Genomic DNA, 19,552 nt, shown 5'->3' with positions numbered 1-19,552 from the left:
TAAAGATATTTGTGTTCTTTGCACCAGGTCCTTCTCAGACACGTATTAAAAATAATTTGCCTCTAGCCACAAAGATCCAGTCTTATATAAAGACTGTAAAACCCGTCCAAAGAATGTGGGTACAGAAGAGAAACATTAGTTTGGTTCTATGTGGAGAGATCAGATTAGAAGAGGTTTCTGCCCCAGTAACCAGACACGGAGACCTCAGCCGAGAGCACGAGATTTTATTCAAGTGAAACAAAAACACGATGCAGATTTGGAACAAAAAACACCTGCTCTGTGCCGGACCCTTCCCCGGTTACAGAGCAGGGGGGGTCTCATGTGACTTTCTCTTCCACGGTGGAGACCGGGCACAAGAGATGGACACTGATACACCACCACCCCCCCCCCCACAAGTAATAAGGCACTGGTTGTTAGCAGGTAACGTACAGCCCCTCAGAGCAACATCACATGTTCAGAGAGCCTTACTGCCCCAGTACAAGGAGGTCACCTTTAAGGGGTGCAGCATTAAGCCGGTTTCCCTTTGTAAAGGATGGAGGTCGCTAGACTGTGGGCAAAGCTTGGATTTATTGGGGAATAAATGGCTGACAGTGTTCAAGTTCTGAGTGCGCATAGAATTCTTATCCACATTTTGCAGATCTCCAGTTATCATTGAGACCCAACTGAAGTTGGCAGGATGTCTCGCTGAAGTGCAGGAGGAGTTAGGCGACCTATAACCCTAGCATGGTCATTAGTGACCTACTGGTTAACCAACCCTTGCGCCCCAGGGGATTCTGGGAAAGCAATGATGTCACGAGTCTCTAGCAGGGAAGAAGGGGCAGCCAGTGTCTCGTGCCAATCAGGAGCCGCTACTCCAGGGAGAGGGACTTGAACTCAATGCCCTCCAGAGACAGAAAGGAGATGGTGTCCATGGGCAGGCGGTTGGGGAACGCGATGATCTGCCCCTGCGGTAACTTCACATTCAGCGCGTCCGCTTGGTACTCAAAGCAAATCTGCAGGAGAGAGATGGGGTCATTCAGAGGCCGAGTGAAAGCAGCGGTACTGCGCCCGATAGCATGACCCAAGTAACAGATTGAAGCACTTGGGACCTCATTGTTTAGAAGGACCTTTGCCATGTTTAGGCCTCAAAATACCAGATCACTGGCAAACCCGGTGTCTAGGCCGACAAGTCCCGTCATTTTAACCCATTCCCTGCAACATGCAAGAAACGGGACTGCTGGCTTCTAAAGGAAATACTGATACCCTGGGTTTGCAAACAGTAACAAATAATGGTACATGCATACCCCCGAGTACTAGCATGATCAGCCCATTTATTTTCTATTACCCTGCCCCCCCCCCCCTCACCGTGGCCTCCTCCCCCTGCTGGAAGGGGAACGCCGTTTCCCTCAGCTCCGCCCCCCAGGTATCCGCCTCCTTGGAGTTGCAGACGATGGTTCTCTGGTCGCCGTGGAGGTCGAAACGAGCGTTGAAGTGGAGCAGGATATTGGAGGAATTCTGCCCTATGTTGATGACAAAGCTAAAGAGACACGATGGGCAGGCGTTAGTGGGGAGCGCGGGCGCCAGGCGCACACAATGCCGGAGAAACGGCGAGTTCTAATAAAACTAATATAGGGGAGAATGGAGTCACTGTCCCACAGAGCTTACAATCTTTAAAAAAAAAAAAAAAATATATATATCACTGTCACTCACTGCAGAAGCTTCCAAAGACACACACCCCACAATGCCTGGCTGCTGTGGATGCAAAGCATTGTGGGACACTACTTTGGAAACCCCTGCTGTAAGTGACAGCGATACCCCCCACACTGAGGTGCAGTTTGGGGCCTTAACAAGTGAGCAGTTTCCACTCGGGCTCAGGACCCCCCTATACTGCCTGGGATCCCCCATTACATTTTATTTGGCAAACCCCTTAGAGACGCCTCACGCCCCCTGCTGGGAATCACCGAGTTATAGGAATATTACATTAAAACAGCAGTTCTTCCCCTTTATCTGCACACAGGGGGGGGGGGGGGGGGGTGTATCTGCAGTTGAACAGTTGTGATTTCCGCTACGGGGACTCCCCCTTTGCCAAGTTATTCCCCACGATCGGTAGCACCGGTACTTACTGGTTATTAAACCCACCACGAGGGCCGATAGGGAGTCGCAGCAGATAACGTCCCGCAACGTGGCAGATTCAAACCGCCCCCTGAAGGGGTTGTACCTGCGCTACCCTCCCAGGTCTGTATCTCTGGAACCAGGGGGCCCCAGAGCTGAACATTTAGCCCTGGAGACCCCCTTCACCCCACCCAGGTACAAAAAGGGGAGGGGGGGGGGAAGAGAATTCAGGGGGAACTGTCCCTTTAAGAGCAGCGCTTTATAATGGATATAAAATATAAGATACAAGAAATCACACACATTCAGGGATAGGCATTAAGGAAAATGTAATCCCTCTCCCAAAGAGCTTGCAATCTATGTCACCATCAGGAGAGGTGTTCATACTTTAGAATTAGGTGGACAATTTAATTTGAACCTGCAGTTCCACATGTTGTACACTAGGTGGCAGAAGAGCACACGTTTATGGGTACATTAAACATGCTGAGCAGACTAGCCTCCCAGAGCTGTCCCAGGCCCGCTACCCAGCTCCGCAGGGACTGCCCTGTCCCAGGCCCGCTACCCAGCTCCGCAGGGACTGCCCTGTCCCAGGCCCGCTACCCAGCTCCGCAGGGACTGCCCTGTCCCAGGCCCGCTACCCAGCTCCGCAGGGACTGCCCTGTCCCAGGCCCGCTACCCAGCTCCGCAGGGACTGCCCTGTCCCAGGCCCGCTGTCCAGCTCCGCAGGGACTGCCCTGTCCCAGGCCCGCTACCCAGCTCCGCAGGGACTGTCCTGTCCCAGGCCCGCTACCCAGCTCCGCAGGGACTGTCCTGTCCCAGGCCCGCTACCCAGCTCCGCAGGGACTGTCCTGTCCCAGGCCCGCTACCCAGCTCCGCAGGGACTGCCCTGTCCCAGGCCCGCTACCCAGCTCCGCAGGGACTGCCCTGTCCCAGGCCCGCTACCCAGCTCCGCAGGGACTGCCCTGTCCCAGGCCCGCTGCCCAGCTCCGCAGGGACTGCCCTGTCCCAGGCCCGCTGCCCAGCTCCGCAGGGACTGCCCTGTCCCAGGCCCGCTACCCAGCTCCGCAGGGACTGTCCTGTCCCAGGCCCGCTACCCAGCTCCGCAGGGACTGCCCTGTCCCAGGCCCGCTACCCAGCTCCGCAGGGACTGCCCTGTCCCAGGCCCGCTACCCAGCTCCGCAGGGACTGTCCTGTCCCAGGCCCGCTACCCAGCTCCGCAGGGACTGCCCTGTCCCAGGCCCGCTACCCAGCTCCGCAGGGACTGCCCTGTCCCAGGCCCGCTACCCAGCTCCGCAGGGACTGCCCTGTCCCAGGCCCGCTACCCAGCTCTGCAGGGACTGCCCTGTCCCAGGCCCGCTACCCAGCTCCGCAGGGACTGTCCTGTCCCAGGCCTGCTACCCAGCTCTGCAGGGACTGCCCTGTCCCAGGCCTGCTACCCAGCTCTGCAGGGACTGCCCTGTCCCAGGCCTGCTACCCAGCTCTGCAGGGACTGTCCTGTCCCAGGCCCGCTACCCAGCTCTGCAGGGACTGCCTGTCCCAGGCCCGCTACCCAGCTCCGCAGGGACTGCCCTGTCCCAGGCCCGCTACCCAGCTCTGCAGGGACTGCCCTGTCCCAGGCCCGCTACCCAGCTCTGCAGGGACTGTCCTGTCCCAGGCCCGCTACCCAGCTCTGTAGGGACTGCCCTGTCCCAGGCCCGCTACCCAGCTCCGCAGGGACTGCCCTGTCCCAGGCCCGCTACCCAGCTCCGCAGGGACTGCCCTGTCCCAGGCCCGCTACCCAGCTCTGCAGGGACTGCCCTGTCCCAGGCCTGCTACCCAGCTCCGCAGGGACTGCCCTGTCCCAGGCCTGCTACCCAGCTCCGCAGGGACTGTCCCAACTAAAACCCGCAGCAGAGGGGTTACAGCAAGCTCACAGAATATGTGAGCTTGTATACAGAGGAACAAAAGGAAAGGCAGGAATCACTGCAGAAATCATACCCGAGTCAGCAGTGACAGATCCAGGCCGGTCTTACTCATACAAACCCAGGACCGGATCCCCAGCACACGGACCTGGAGTCGGCAGCTGTGAGGATTAGGAGGGGTTCCCTGTAGGGGACGGGTCCCATAACTTACCCGTTAGCATCTTTCGGGATGAACCCTTTCAGCGACACGCAATGCCCCTGCTTCAGGTTCAGGTTGTTCAAGACCACGCCCTGTGTGGGGGGAAGGGCTGGTCATATCAGGACATGCCACGGTCATATCATAGCGGGGCTAGAACAAGGGCTCGTGTTCTGCTGCAGGCCCAGGGGACATGGGAGGCAGTACTGCACGGAAAGGGGGGTGGGTGCATGGAATAGTCTCCCAGCAGAGGTGGTAATACAGTAAGAGGATCCAATAATGCTTGGGATAGCCGGCACAATCCCAAGTATGATGGCCGAGGACCCAATAGGGTCGGAGATTTCATGGGTAGGAGAGCGGGGCAGAAAGGGTGGGGCAAATAATTCTGATCCGCTGTCACATGGTGTTACATCACTACCCGCGTTATACAGAGACTGCGGGAGAGAGGGGGCGGCTTTATCACACGCTAGGACATCAGTGGGCATTAAAAAGTGAAACGCATGCCAAGAAATGGGCAAAGTCATGCAGCCACCTCTGGGGTGAGAGCAGAGAGTACCCAGCATTTGTACAGCAGATTAAATACTTATTACAGAGCCGGGTGGATAAGCAGAGGCTGGAATCTGATCCAGGAACTTCACCTTAACCACTACACCCCATCCCAATGCACACCAAGCAAGATGCATATCTGGCAGTGAAAGGGGTTAATTCTTTTATAGAGGGCATTGCTACGGTGAAGGCGGATCCAGCAGCCAAGGGGTTATTCCTGCAAAGATCAACCCCAATATTAACCCTCTCACTGCCGGACACCGCTAATTAGTTTATTGGCCGACATGCACAGTTATTAACCAAGAAGTCAGATTGTTACGGGGACTCTGGGATGCAAGTCTGTGACCGCCTGCGGTGTGACAGCGACACCATGTGACTGACAGCGTGACAATGTGACAGTGAGTGTGACAATGTGACAGGCAGGTGTCCGGGTGGGATTATTCAGTGTCAGGTGAGGAATGAAATATTCAGCGATGGATTTGTCACCAGATCTAGAAACACACACAGCCCGCAGCAATAACATGTAACCCCCAATGTAATTAGCTTCTTACACAGAATCAGCCATCGCTGCCCATTGGGCTAATGATCACTTAAATAACCCCAAGAACTAAATATGGCAGCTGGCAACTTAACCCTCACTATGCCAAGATACAGATGTGACTTGTCACTACCAGAATGCATTGCGCAGGAAGGGGTTACCACAAGAGGTTCGATAAAGAGAATAAAAACCTGCCTTTGATAACCAGGGAATTATCGATGTAAGTTGGTTTTGTTAAGGTCCCAGCCCCCTGCATGTCACCTCACATAGGTCACAGTCATTATCTCATTGGGAAACTAAGTGGGACTGAATCTTGGGTTACTGGTCTTCTGAGTGGGAGGGATTCCTAGTGCTAGCCGCTGGGCCCATGGTTTGGTGTTGGGTGGGGCAGCTCTTTAACTTGTTAGAAATCAGGGGGAGGACTGAAACTCCCCCCCCCCCCCCCTGTGATTCTATTTCTGCAGCCCGAAGAAATCCCCCTAAAGAAGTTTAATAGTTAAACAATCCCAGACTTTGTCAGAGATTAAAATATTGTACAGACAGAGAGGAGACAAAAAGGAGAAAGCGAGAGATGACAAGAGGAAGGATAAATATAGATCAGAGCATAAAAGGAGACAGACAGAGCACACAGTGAGACCTCACCCTCCCACCCCATCCACTCCGCACCAACACCCAGACGCCACCCTAACTGCACCAACACCCCTACCACACCCCATCATCTCATCAACTGCATCTCCATACACCCTCAAGGCACCAACATGCCACCCCTACTGCATCGCACACCCACTGCTCCCCAAACTCACTGCCATCCCTCCACCCATCCCCACTACACCCTCACTACACCCTCACCCACTGCATCTCCATACACCCTCAAGACACCAGCACTCCACCCCAACTGCATCCTCACTGCTCCCCCAATGCCATCCCTCCACCCTCATCCCATCTGCACCCAAATTAACTGCCATCACTCCCTCATCCCACACTCACTGCCACACCCATCCCCACTGTGCCCCACACTCACTGCCACACCCATCCCCACTGTGCCCCACACATCCCCACTGTGCCCCACACTCACTGCCACACCCATCCCCACTGTGCCCCACACTCACTGCCACACCCATCCCCACTGTGCCCCACACTCACTGCCACACCCATCCCCACTGTGCCCCACACATCCCCACTGTGCCCCACACTCACTGCCACACCCATCCCCACTGTGCCCCACACTCACTGCCATCTCTCCAACAATAAGTCTTCAATCAATGCCACCTGTTTCAGATCCCAGCTTTTATACCTCAGTGCTAGGCCACGCCCCATGATTTCTCCCCAATCAGGCTAGAGAAAGGGTGTGAAGAAGAGGCGTGGTTAAACAAGACCCTCCCACCCAGGCTCATTCAGCCGCAGCTTTGCTGATTCATATTTTCCTGACTGTGTTTTACTGGAGGAAGAGAAATGGGGGAGAAGGATAGTAACCTAACTCCTGAGTGCCTCATTGTCCCATACCAACAATGTGACACCTGTTTAGAAGGTGTAAATGTCTTCACCTGCCCCCCCCCCCCCATTCAATGCAATAAGGTACCAGGAGCTTTCCTGCCTTCTGATGCTAGCCTGCTCAATGGTAACCCAACTCATGAGTGTCAGTCACCCATACTCACCCTGTGACAGCTGTTCAGAAGGAGGGAATGTATTAGTCTGGTCTCAGTTTCCAACAATAAGGCACTCAGTGGGGTATGTTACCGCCTGGGGACAGCCTGTCCAGTGGTAACCCAGCTCCTAGGTGCCATATTGGCCCAGGTATCAGTAATGTGTCAAAATTGTACAAGGGAGAATATCTTTAATGTTTTCCAAGGCACTTTGTAGTTGTGTTGCCTTGTGGCGATATAGTTTGCCCAGTGGTAGCCCAACTCCTGAAGGTCTTTCACCTTTATGACAGCTGCTCAGCAGATTATGATCGATGCTGTGTGCAAACTCTGGTCTGGATCCCTTCATCCAGTGGCTCTGCAATGCGATGGGGGCCCCTCTGGCAGTGAAGAGGTTAACATGGAGTTATATTGGGACCTTACTCCTCTCCGCTCTCAGGAGACCTGAGGTCCAGAGGCATCTGAGTCCGAACAGGAGAGAGGGGGGGTCCCACAGGGGCATTTCTGAGAGCAGCGGGAGGTTATAAATTCAGGGACAGGCTCACACAGTCCTGGGTTTAAATGTAATGTAGGGTCACCTGACTGCAGAGTATAAGGGACAGGCTCAGACAGTCCTGGTTTATATCTAATGCAGAGATGCGCAAACTTTTTTGCCTGCTCTCCCCCCTCTTTCCTTTTCTCCGGCGTCCTCTGATGTCACAATGTCATGTGACACCGCGTGGCCATTTGTCACCGCTGCGTCATTTGATGCCGCGTTGTCATGGTGATGTGTCGCCAGAAGCCACCGGAGACAAGGTAGGAGGGAATTACAGAGGTCTCGCGCCACCCCCGGCATTATATTTAAATGTTGTGGGGAAGAGCGCTGGGCCTCTGGAAGCGCCGCCCCCACCCCCTGAAAATTCCACGCCCCCCACTTTGCGCACCCCTGAATAATGCAGGGTGACCTCCTGACTGCAGGGTATCAGGGACAGGCTCAGACAGTCCTGGGATTATATGTAATGCAGGGTGGCGGCAGGGTATCAGGGACAGGCTCATACAGTCCTGGGATTATATGTAATGCAGGGTGGCGGCAGGGTATCAGGGACAGGCTCAGACAGTCCTGGGATTATATGTAATGCAGGGTGGCTGCAGGGTATTTTTCATTATATGCAAAAACAATTTTACAAACATCACTACAAAAGTAACAAACTTACATTAAAATATACAATTTTACACGTATTTACACTGTATACAGAAAATATTTACACACTTATATCTGACACCCGCCCACCTCCTCTCCCAGGATGTTATATCCCACCTCCTCTCCCAGGATGTTATATCCCACCTCCTCTCCCAGGATGTTATATCCCACCTTCTCTCCCAGGACGTTATATCCCACCTCCTCTCCCAGGACGTTATATCCCACCTTCTCTCCCAGGACGTTATATCCCACCTTCTCTCCCAGGACGTTATATCCCACCTTCTCTCCCAGGACGTTATATCCCACCTTCTCTCCCAGGACGTTATATCCCACCTCCTCTCCCAGGACGTTATATCCCACCTTCTCTCCCAGGACGTTATATCCCACCTTCTCTCCCAGGACGTTATATCCCACCTTCTCTCCCAGGACGTTATATCCCACCCACTTCTCTCCCAGGACGTTATATCCCACCTTCTCTCCCAGGATGTTATATCCCACCTTCTCTCCCAGGACGTTATATCCCACCTCCTCTCCCAGGACGTTATATCCCACCTTCTCTCCCAGGACGTTATATCCCACCTTCTCTCCCAGGATGTTATATCCCACCTTCTCTCCCAGGACGTTATATCCCACCTTCTCTCCCAGGACGTTATATCCCACCTTCTCTCCCAGGACGTTATATCCCACCTTCTCTCCCAGGACGTTATATCCCACCCACTTCTCTCCCAGGACGTTATATCCCACCTTCTCTCCCAGGACGTTATATCCCACCTTCTCTCCCAGGACGTTATATCCCACCTTCTCTCCCAGGACGTTATATCCCACCTTCTCTCCCAGGACGTTATATCCCACCTTCTCTCCCAGGACATTATATCCCACCTTCTCTCCCAGGACGTTATATCCCACTTCTCTCCCAGGACGTTATATCCCACCTTCTCTCCCAGGACGTTATATCCCACCTTCTCTCCCAGGATGTTATATCCCACCTTCTCTCCCAGGATGTTATATCCCACCTTCTCTCCCAGGACGTTATATCCCACCTTCTCTCCCAGGACGTTATATCCCACCTTCTCTCCCAGGACGTTATATCCCACCTTCTCTCCCAGGACGTTATATCCCACCTTCTCTCCCAGGACGTTATATCCCACCTTCTCTCCCAGGACGTTATATCCCACCCGCCTCTCTCCCAGGACGTTATATCCCACCCACCTCTCTCCCAGGACGTTATATCCCACCCACCTTCTCTCCCAGGACGTTATATCCCACCTTCTCTCCCAGGACGTTATATCCCACCTTCTCTCCCAGGACGTTATATCCCACCTTCTCTCCCAGGACGTTATATCCCACCTTCTCTCCCAGGACGTTATATCCCGCCTTCTCTCCCAGGATGTTATATCCCACCTTCTCTCCCAGGACGTTATATCCCACCTTCTCTCCCAGGATGTTATATCCCACTTCTCTCCCAGGACGTTATATCCCACCCACCTTCTCTCCCAGGACGTTATATCCCACCTTCTCTCCCAGGACGTTATATCCCACCTTCTCTCCCAGGACGTTATATCCCACCTTCTCTCCCAGGACGTTATATCCCACCTTCTCTCCCAGGACGTTATATCCCACCTTCTCTCCCAGGACGTTATATCCCACCCGCCTTCTCTCCCAGGACGTTATATCCCACCTCCTCTCCCAGGATGTTATATCCCACCTTCTCTCCCAGGACGTTATATCCCACCTTCTCTCCCAGGATGTTATATCCCACCTTCTCTCCCAGGACGTTATATCCCACCTTCTCTCCCAGGACGTTATATCCCACCCGCCTTCTCTCCCAGGACGTTATATCCCACCTTCTCTCCCAGGATGTTATATCCCACCTTCTCTCCCAGGATGTTATATCCCACCTTCTCTCCCAGGACGTTATATCCCACCTTCTCTCCCAGGACGTTATATCCCACCTTCTCTCCCAGGACGTTATATCCCACCCACTTCTCTCCCAGGACGTTATATCCCACCTTCTCTCCCAGGACGTTATATCCCACCTTCTCTCCCAGGACGTTATATCCCACCTTCTCTCCCAGGACGTTATATCCCACCTTCTCTCCCAGGACGTTATATCCCACCTTCTCTCCCAGGACGTTATATCCCACCTTCTCTCCCAGGACGTTATATCCCACCTTCTCTCCCAGGACGTTATATCCCACTTCTCTCCCAGGACGTTATATCCCACCTTCTCTCCCAGGACGTTATATCCCACCTTCTCTCCCAGGATGTTATATCCCACCTTCTCTCCCAGGATGTTATATCCCACCTTCTCTCCCAGGACGTTATATCCCACCTTCTCTCCCAGGACGTTATATCCCACCTTCTCTCCCAGGACGTTATATCCCACCTTCTCTCCCAGGACGTTATATCCCACCTTCTCTCCCAGGACGTTATATCCCACCTTCTCTCCCAGGACGTTATATCCCACCTTCTCTCCCAGGACGTTATATCCCACCCGCCTCTCTCCCAGGACGTTATATCCCACCCACCTTCTCTCCCAGGACGTTATATCCCACCTTCTCTCCCAGGACGTTATATCCCACCTTCTCTCCCAGGACGTTATATCCCACCTTCTCTCCCAGGACGTTATATCCCACCCGCCTTCTCTCCCAGGACGTTATATCCCACCTCCTCTCCCAGGATGTTATATCCCACCTTCTCTCCCAGGACGTTATATCCCACCTTCTCTCCCAGGATGTTATATCCCACCTTCTCTCCCAGGACGTTATATCCCACCTTCTCTCCCAGGACGTTATATCCCACCTTCTCTCCCAGGACGTTATATCCCACCTTCTCTCCCAGGACGTTATATCCCACCCACTTCTCTCCCAGGACGTTATATCCCACCTTCTCTCCCAGGATGTTATATCCCACCTTCTCTCCCAGGACGTTATATCCCACCTTCTCTCCCAGGACGTTATATCCCACCTTCTCTCCCAGGACGTTATATCCCACCTTCTCTCCCAGGACGTTATATCCCACCCGCCTTCTCTCCCAGGACGTTATATCCCACCTTCTCTCCCAGGATGTTATATCCCACCCGCCTCTCTCCCAGGACGTTATATCCCACCTTCTCTCCCAGGATGTTATATCCCACCTTCTCTCCCAGGATGTTATATCCCACCTTCTCTCCCAGGACGTTATATCCCACCTTCTCTCCCAGGACGTTATATCCCACCTTCTCTCCCAGGATGTTATATCCCACCCGCCTCTCTCCCAGGACGTTATATCCCACCTTCTCTCCCAGGACGTTATATCCCACCTTCTCTCCCAGGACGTTATATCCCACCTCCTCTCCCAGGATGTTATATCCCACCCGCCTCTCTCCCAGGACGTTATATCCCACCTTCTCTCCCAGGACGTTATATCCCACCTTCTCTCCCAGGACGTTATATCCCACCTTCTCTCCCAGGACGATATATCCCACCTTCTCTCCCAGGACGTTATATCCCACCCGCCTCTCTCCCAGGACGTTATATCCCACCCGCCTCTCTCCCTCGCTTTATCTGACCTCCTGACTGCAGAGCACGGGCAGAGATTCCTGACATGGCGTTGACGCCGCGCCCTTTTCACACCTTCGGGACGGACGTTTGCTGTTCCCCTGCACGTGGAGATCTTCTGTTAAATATTTTCTTTTCTGATCTTTACCCCCAGAAATATTTGATCCGGCGTCGTTCCCCTCTTTGTTTAAACAAAAAAAAACACTTAAAAAATAAAATGAATAATCCCGCTGAGGTAACAAAGCCATTTACATTTTCCATTTTTAACCCCCAAATAAATCATTTAACCCATTACCTGTCTGGGCGGTTGCATACACTTATACAGGCCCGCGAACGGGGTTTGGTCTGCTGGGGTTGGCGTCCTGGGCCCGGTGAGTCAGTGGGCCCGACCCCCGCCCCCCCGCCCACGGTGCCCACGGTGCCCCCGCCCCCGGTGCCCCCGTGTCATAAAAAAAAGTCAGGGAAAAAAAATGTTGGCGAACCCGTGCGCACCCAGGCAGTCACTCACCCAGGCAGTCACTCACCCAGGCAGTCACTCACCCAGGCAGTCACTCACCCAGGCAGTCACTCACCCAGGCAGTCACTCTCCAAGGCAGTCACTCACCCACTCACCCAGGCAGTCACTCACCCACTCACTCACTCAGGCAGTCACTCACCCAGGCAGTCACTCACCGACTCACCCAGGCAGTCACTCACCCACTCACCCAGGCAGTCACTCACCCAGGCAGTCACTCACCCAGGCAGTCACTCACCCAGGCAGTCACTCACCCAGGCAGCCACTCACCCACTCACCCAGGCAGTCACTCACCCAGGCAGTCACTCACCCACTCACCCAGGCAGTCACTCACCCACTCACTCACCCAGGCAGTCACTCACCCACTCACTCACCCAGGCAGTCACTCACCGACTCACCCAGGCAGTCACTCACCCAGACAGTCACTCACCCAGGCAGTCACTCACCCACTCACCCCAGGCAGTCACTCACCCACTCACTCAGGCAGTCACTCACCCACTCACTCACCCAGGCAGTCACTCACCCACTCACCCAGGCAGTCACTCACCCAGGCAGTCACTCACCCAGGCAGTCACTCACCCAGGCAGTCACTCACCCACTCACCCAGGCAGTCACTCACCCAGGCAGTCACTCACCCACTCACCCAGGCAGTCACTCACCCACTCACTCACCCAGGCAGTCACTCACCCACTCACCCAGGCAGTCACTCACCAACTCACCCAGGCAGTCACTCACCCACTCACCCAGACAGTCACTCACCCACTCACCCAGACAGTCACTCACCCAGGCAGTCACTCACCCACTCACCCAGGCAGTCACTCACCCACTCACCCAGGCAGTCACTCACCCACTCACCCAGGCAGTCACTCACCCAGGCAGTCACTCACCCACTCACCCAGGCAGTCACTCACCCACTCACTCAGGCAGTCACTCACCCACTCACTCACCTGGGCAGTCACTCACCCACTCACCTAGGCAGTCACTCACCCACTCACCCAGGCAGTCACTCACCCACTCACCCAGGCAATCACTCACCCACTCACTCACTCACCCAGGCAGTCACTCACCGACTCACCCAGGCAGTCACTCACCCACTCACCCAGGCAGTCACTCACCCACTCACCCAGGCAGTCACTCACCCACTCACCCAGGCAGTCACTCACCCAGGCAGTCACTCACCCACTCACCCAGGCAGTCACTCACCCAGGCAGTCACGCACCCACTCACCCAGGCAGTCACTCACCCACTCACCCAGGCAGTCACTCACCCACTCACCCACTCACCCAGGCAGTCACTCACCCACTCACCCAGGCAGTCACTCACCCACTCACACAGGCAGTCACTCACCCACTCACCGAGGCAGTCACTCACCCACTCACCCACTCACCCAGGCAGTCATTCACCCACCTACCCAGACAGTCACTCACCCACACACCCAGGAAGTCACTCACCCACTCACCCAGGCAGTCACTCACCCACCCACACACCCAGGCAGTCACTCACCCACTCACCCAGGCAGTCACTCACCCACCTACCCAGACAGTCACTCACCCAGGCAGTCACTCACCCACCTACCCAGACAGTCACTCACCCACTCACCCAGGCAGTCACTCACCCACCCACACACCCAGTCAGTCACTCACCCACTCACCAAGGCAGTCACTCACCCACCTACCCAGTCACTCACCCACTCATGCAGGCAGTCACTCACCCACCCACACACCCAGGCAGTCAGTCACCCACCCACCCACCTACCCACCCAGACAGTCACTCACCTACCCACCCAGGCAGTCACTCACCTACCCACCCAGGCAGTCATTCACCCACCTTCCCACCAACCCAGGCAGTCACTCTCCCACCCGACCACCCACCCAGGCAGTCAGTCAGTCACCCACCCAATCAGTCAAGGGCAGTCAGTCACCCATATTTAATCATGGACACATGACACATAAAGCTTGGCCCCCTGCAGACGCACTTACCAGAATTCCCTCCTACTGTCTCTGTACGTTCTCCCTACCTACTAATTAGATTGTAAGCTCCTCGGAGCAGGGACTCCTTCCTTAATGTTACTTTTACAGTATGTCTGAAGCACTTATTCCCATGATCTGTTATTTATATTATCTGTTATTTATTTGATTACCACGTGTATTACTACTGTGAAGCGCTATGTACATTAATGGCGCTATATAAATAAAGACATACAATACAATACAATACAATACAACCCCCCCCGGGCCCTTATTTAACCCCCCCCCAGCCCATACTTAACCCCCCCAGGCCTTTTGTCACATAGGATGTAGCATTGGGTATCTTTGTCTTTTGTTGAAAATATAAAAATAAACAGATTGCATTGTAATGTTTTTTTCCATATTAACAATAAGAAAACAGTTAAGTAATTTTTTTTTCCGTGATAGGTACGCTATGGGATCGGGGGGGAGGGGGTGCGCTATGGGATCGGGGGGGAGGGGGTGCGCTATGGGATCGGGGGGGAGGGGGTGCGCTATGGGATCGGGGGGGAGGGGGTGCGCTATGGGATCAGGGGGGAGGGGGTGCGCTATGGGATCGGGGGGGAGGGGGTGCGCTATGGGATCGGGGGGGAAGGGGTGCGCTATGGGATCGGGGGGGAGGGGGTGCGCTATGGGATCAGGGGGGAGGGGGTGCGCTATGGGATGGGGTGCGCTATGGGATCGGGGGGGAGGGGGTGCGCTATGGGATCGGGGGGGAGGGGGTGCGCTATGGGATCGGGGGGGGGAGGGGGTGCGCTATGGGATCGGGGGGGGAGGGGGCCCTGCTCCTTTCATTTGTCCCGGGCCCCATGATTTCTGTTGGCGGCCCTGCACGTATATAACTCGGAAACCTTATGTGCTCGAGGATTATTCTAGCTACAAGCAAACAGTCTCGTTACCTCTGCTCACAGTGGAAAGTAAATCTGCGGCCATAATTAGCCAGGCCGATAACACGAGATGACAATTAGTATCTGATAAGTAGGGTAAAAACAAGAAGAATTTCACAGGACACGAGAGAGGGACATTTTTACTTGGAAGGCGGTTAGACGTTGGAAGGACGGGAATTGCACGTGGTCTGCAGCCTCTTCCAGTTCCCTGGCAGTATGAGCGCTGGCGTCCCCCGGAGGGGTATTTATACACGTTGGCGGTTGTGGGGTTTGGACGAGACGTTGGGAACTCTTGTGGTTTTGCTGCCAGATGGGGGAGAAATCTTTGCTGAGCCCTGGCAAGGAACCAGGTCTGTGTCACAGGACAAGCTAGGGCCAGACAGATGGACAAGCGTGGGAGGAGGGAGAGATGAAACAGCACAGAGTCAGAGAGAAGAGGGGGGGGGGAGAAAGAGGGGGGGAGAGGAAAGGGAACACAGGAGAAAGGGGGGAGGAAGGAGAGATGAAACAGCACAGAGTCAGAGAGAAGAGGGGGGGGGGAGAGGAAAGGGAACACAGGAGAACGGGGGAGGAAGGAGAGATGAAACAGCACAGAGTCAGAGAGAAGAGGGGGAGGTGAGGGGAGAAAGAGGGGGGGAGAGGGAACACAGGAGAAAGGGGGGAGGAGGGAGAGATGAAACAGCACAGAGTCAGAGAGAAGAGGGGGAGGTGAGAGGAGAAAGAGGGGGGGAGAGGGAACACAGGAGAAAGGGGGAAGGAGGGAGAGATGAAACAGCACAGAGTCAGAGAGAAGAGGGGGAGGTGAGAGGAGAAAGAGGGGGGAGAGGGAACACAGGAGAAAGGGAGGAGGAGGGAGAGATGAAACAGCACAGAGTCAGAGAGAAGAGGGGGGAGGGGGAGAGGGAACACAGGAGAAAGGGGGAGGAGGGAGAGATGAAACAGCACAGTCAGAGAGAAGTGGGGGGGGAGGGGGAGAAAGAGGGGGGGGAGAGATGAAACAGTACAGAGTCAGAGAGAAGAGGAGAGGGGAGAAAGAGGGGAGGGAGAGGAGAGGGAACACAGGAGAAGGGGGGAGGAGGGAGAGATGAAACAGCACAGTCAGAGGGAAGAGGGGGAGGAGGGAGAAAGAGGGGGGAGAGGAGAGGGAACATAGGAGAAAGGGGGGAGGGAGGGAGAGATGAAACAGCACAGAGTCAGAGAGAAGAGGGGGAGTAGGGGGGGAGAAAGAGTGGGGGATAGGGAACACAGGAGAAAGGGGGGAGGAGGGATAGATGAAACAGCAGTCAGAGAGAAGAGGGGGGGGGAGAGGGAGGGGGGAGAGGAGAGGGAACATAGGAGAAAGGGGGGGAGGAGGGAGAGATGAAACAGCACAGTCAGAGAGAAGAGGGGGGGGGAGAGAGAAGAGGGAACACAGGAGAAAGGGGGAGGAGGGAGAGATGAAACAGCACAGAGTCAGAGAGAAGAGGGGGGAGAAAGAGGGGAGGGAGAGGAGAGGGAACATAGGAGAAAGGGGGAGGAGGGAGAGATGAAACAGCACAGAGTCAGAGAGAAGAGGGGGGGGGGAAGAGGGGAGGCAGAGGAGAGGGAACATAGGAGAAAGGGGGAGGAGGGAGAGATGAAACAGCACAGAGTCAGAGAGAAGAGGGGGAGTAGGGGGGGAGAAAGAGGGGGGGAGAGGGAACACAGGAGAAAGGGGGAGGAGGGATAGATGAAACAGCAGTCAGAGAGAAGAGGTGGGAGAGGGAGGGGGGGGGGAGGAGAGGGAACATAGGAGAAAGGGGGGAGGAGGGAGGGATGAAACAGCACAGAGTCAGAGAGAAGAGGGGATGAGGGGGGAGAAAGGGGAGGGAAAGGAGAGGGAACACAGGAGAAAGGGGGAGGAGGGAGAGATGAAACAGCACAGTCAGAGGGAAGAGGGGGAGGAGGGAGAAAGAGGGGGGAGAGGAGAGGGAACATAGGAGAAAGGGGGGAGGAGGGAGAGATGAAACAGCACAGAGTCAGAGAGAAGAGGGGGAGTAGGGGGGGAGAAAGAGTGGGGGATAGGGAACACAGGAGAAAGGGGGGAGGAGGGATAGATGAAACAGCAGTCAGAGAGAAGAGGGGGGGGGAGGGGGAGACAGAGGGGGGGGGGAGAGATGAAACAGTACAGAGTCAGAGAGAAGAGGAGAGGGGAGAAAGAGGGGAGGGAGAGGAGAGGGAACACAGGAGAAGGGGGGAGGAGGGAGAGATGAAACAGCACAGTCAGAGGGAAGAGGGGGAGGAGGGAGAAAGAGGGGGGAGAGGAGAGGGAACATAGGAGAAAGGGGGGAGGAGGGAGAGATGAAACAGCACAGAGTCAGAGAGAAGAGGGGGAGTAGGGGGGGAGAAAGAGTGGGGGATAGGGAACACAGGAGAAAGGGGGGAGGAGGGATAGATGAAACAGCAGTCAGAGAGAAGAGGGGGGGGAGAGGGAGGGGGGGAGAGGAGAGGGAACATAGGAGAAAGGGGGGAGGAGGGAGAGATGAAACAGCACAGAGTCAGAGAGAAGAGGGGGGGGGGGAGAAAGAGGGAACACAGGAGAAAGGGGGAGGAGGGAGAGATGAAACAGCACAGAGTCAGAGAGAAGAGGGGGGAGAAAGAGGGGAGGGAGAGGAGAGGGAACATAGGAGAAAGGGGGAGGAGGGAGAGATGAAACAGCACAGAGTCAGAGAGAAGAGGGGGGGGGAAGAGGGGAGGCAGAGGAGAGGGAACATAGGAGAAAGGGGGAGGAGGGAGAGATGAAACAGCACAGAGTCAGAGAGAAGAGGGGGAGTAGGGGGGAGAAAGAGGGGGGGAGAGGGAACACAGGAGAAAGGGGGAGGAGGGATAGATGAAACAGCAGTCAGAGAGAAGAGGTGGGAGAGGGAGGGGGGGGGGAGGAGAGGGAACATAGGAGAAAGGGGGGAGGAGGGAGGGATGAAACAGCACAGAGTCAGAGAGAAGAGGGGATGAGGGGGAGAAAGGGGAGGGAGAGGAGAGGGAACACAGGAGAAAGGGGGAGGAGGGAGAGATGAAACAGCAATGTCAGAGAGAAGAGGGGGAGGAGAGGGAGAAAGGGGAGATGAGGGGGGGGAGAAAGGGGAGGAGAGGGAGAGGAGAGGAAACACAGGAGAAAGGGGGGAAGAGGGAAAGATGAAACAGCACAGTCAGAGAGAAGAGGGGGAGGAGGGGGGAGAAAGGGGAGGGAGAGGAGACACAGGAGAAAGGGGGAGGAGGAAGAGATGAAACAGCAGAGTCAGAGAGACGAAATGGAGGAGGGGGGGAGAGGAGAGGAAAAAAATAGAAAGGGGGGAGAGGGGGAGGAATGGGGGAGAGAGAGGGGAAGAAGTCAGGAAAGAGAGAAGAAGGAGAAAAAGGAGAAGAGAGGGAGCTGTGAACACAGGAGAAAGGCGTAAGGGAGGATAGAAAGGGAGATGAAAGGGGAGAGTGCACAGGAAGAGCTGTAAATGGGGGGGGGGGGAGAAAGAGGAGGAAAGCGAATACAGAGAGAAGAGGGAGAGAGGGGGGAGAGAAAGGGGAGGAAAAGATAGAAAGGGGGGAGGAGTGAATAAAGAGAAGGGGGAGGGGAGAGATGAAAGAGAAAGGGGTAGAGGGAGAGAAGAAAGAATGTGGTAGAGGGAGAGAAGAAAGAGAAGGGAGGGGGAGGAGAAGGGGAAGGGAGGAGGGAGAAGGGAGAGGGAACACAGGAGAAAGGGGAGGGGTAGAAGGGAGAAAGAGAGAGAGAACACAGAGTAATGAGGGGGGAGGAAGAAAAGACACAGAGAGGGGAGGAAATAGGAGGGAGAAGAAAGAGTAAGGGAAAGGAGACTGAGACTGAACCCAGAGAAGAGAGAGAGAGAGAAAGGGAGAAGTGGAAGAGAGAGTGAACACATGAGAAAGAGAGGGGAGGGGGGAGGAAGGAGAGGAGAGAAATTAGGAGGGAGAAATTAGGAGGGAGGGAGAACACGAAGAGAGAGAAAGGGGGAGAAAAGAAAGAGCAGGAAGAGAGAGAAGGAAAATAATTGGATAGAAGAGGGAGAAAGGGAGGAGAGGTGGGAACAAAAGAGAAAGAGGGATAGAGGAAAGAGGGAGAGTGTACACTGAGATGAGAGAGAAAGAGGAAGAGTGAAAAGGAGGGAGAGAGAAGAGAGTGAACACAGGAGAAAGGGTGGAGAGGGAGAAAGAAGGAAGGGAGAAAAGAGAGAGAGAGAGAACACAGAGAGCTGAGTGAGGAAGGGAGGAGAGGAAGGGAGAGAGTGAACATAGAGGGAAAAGATATAAATGGGGAGTGAAGAAAAAGGAGAATACAGAGAAAAGAGGGAGAAGGGGGGAGAGGGGAGGAAAAGAGAGAAAGGGGGAGAGGGAGAGAAGAAAGAGAAGAGTAAGAGAAGAAAGAGAAGGGGGAGAGGGATAGACGAAAGAGAAGGAGGTAGAGGGAGAGAAGAAAGATGAGGGAGAGAAAAAAGAGAAGGGAGAGAAGAAGGTAGAGGGAGAAAAGAAAGAGGAGGGAGATCGGAGAA

The 19,552-nt window shown here is 54.8% G+C and overlaps 1 protein-coding gene across 2 annotated transcripts; it reads right to left on the bottom strand.

Annotated features, from left to right (window-relative positions):
- Positions 1 to 208: 208 nt before the first annotated feature.
- Positions 209 to 15,096, bottom strand: LOC142467891 (galectin-1-like). Of its 2 annotated transcripts, XM_075573847.1 has the most exons (5): positions 15,048 to 15,096; positions 11,640 to 11,809; positions 4,201 to 4,280; positions 1,345 to 1,516; positions 209 to 992 (listed from the first exon to the last, which is right to left on the bottom strand). In XM_075573847.1, the coding sequence occupies exons 1-5, from the start codon at positions 15,079 to 15,081 to the stop codon at positions 849 to 851; spliced, it is 600 nt and encodes a 199-aa protein (XP_075429962.1). In that variant the 5' UTR covers positions 15,082 to 15,096; the 3' UTR covers positions 209 to 848. The 2 variants fall into 2 exon arrangements, with proteins under 2 accessions (XP_075429962.1, XP_075429963.1); XM_075573848.1 differs by lacking the exons at positions 11,640 to 11,809; positions 15,048 to 15,096 and adding an exon at positions 6,501 to 6,590.
- Between the last annotated feature and the right edge of the window lie 4,456 nt (positions 15,097 to 19,552).

This window comes from Ascaphus truei, chromosome 17, assembly GCF_040206685.1.
Source record: "Ascaphus truei isolate aAscTru1 chromosome 17, aAscTru1.hap1, whole genome shotgun sequence".
In the NCBI taxonomy this organism is placed as follows: domain Eukaryota; kingdom Metazoa; phylum Chordata; class Amphibia; order Anura; family Ascaphidae; genus Ascaphus; species Ascaphus truei.
The sequence above is the reverse complement of the archived record's forward strand: the minus strand, read 5'-3'. Positions and strand labels throughout refer to the sequence as shown.

What these genes read in the sequence shown, in the direction of transcription:
- LOC142467891 (XM_075573847.1), bottom strand. Translation starts at nt 15,081, where the DNA reads ATGGCCGCAGATTTACTTTCCACTGTGAGCAGAG. An exon ending in ATCCCGAAAGATGCTAACGG is followed by an intron (nt 1,517 to 4,200) that starts GTAAGTTATGGG and finishes GTGTCTCTTTAG; the next exon opens with CTTTGTCATCAACATAGGGC. An exon ending in AGCAGGGGGAGGAGGCCACG is followed by an intron (nt 993 to 1,344) that starts GTGAGGGGGGGG and finishes TCTCTCCTGCAG; the next exon opens with ATTTGCTTTGAGTACCAAGC.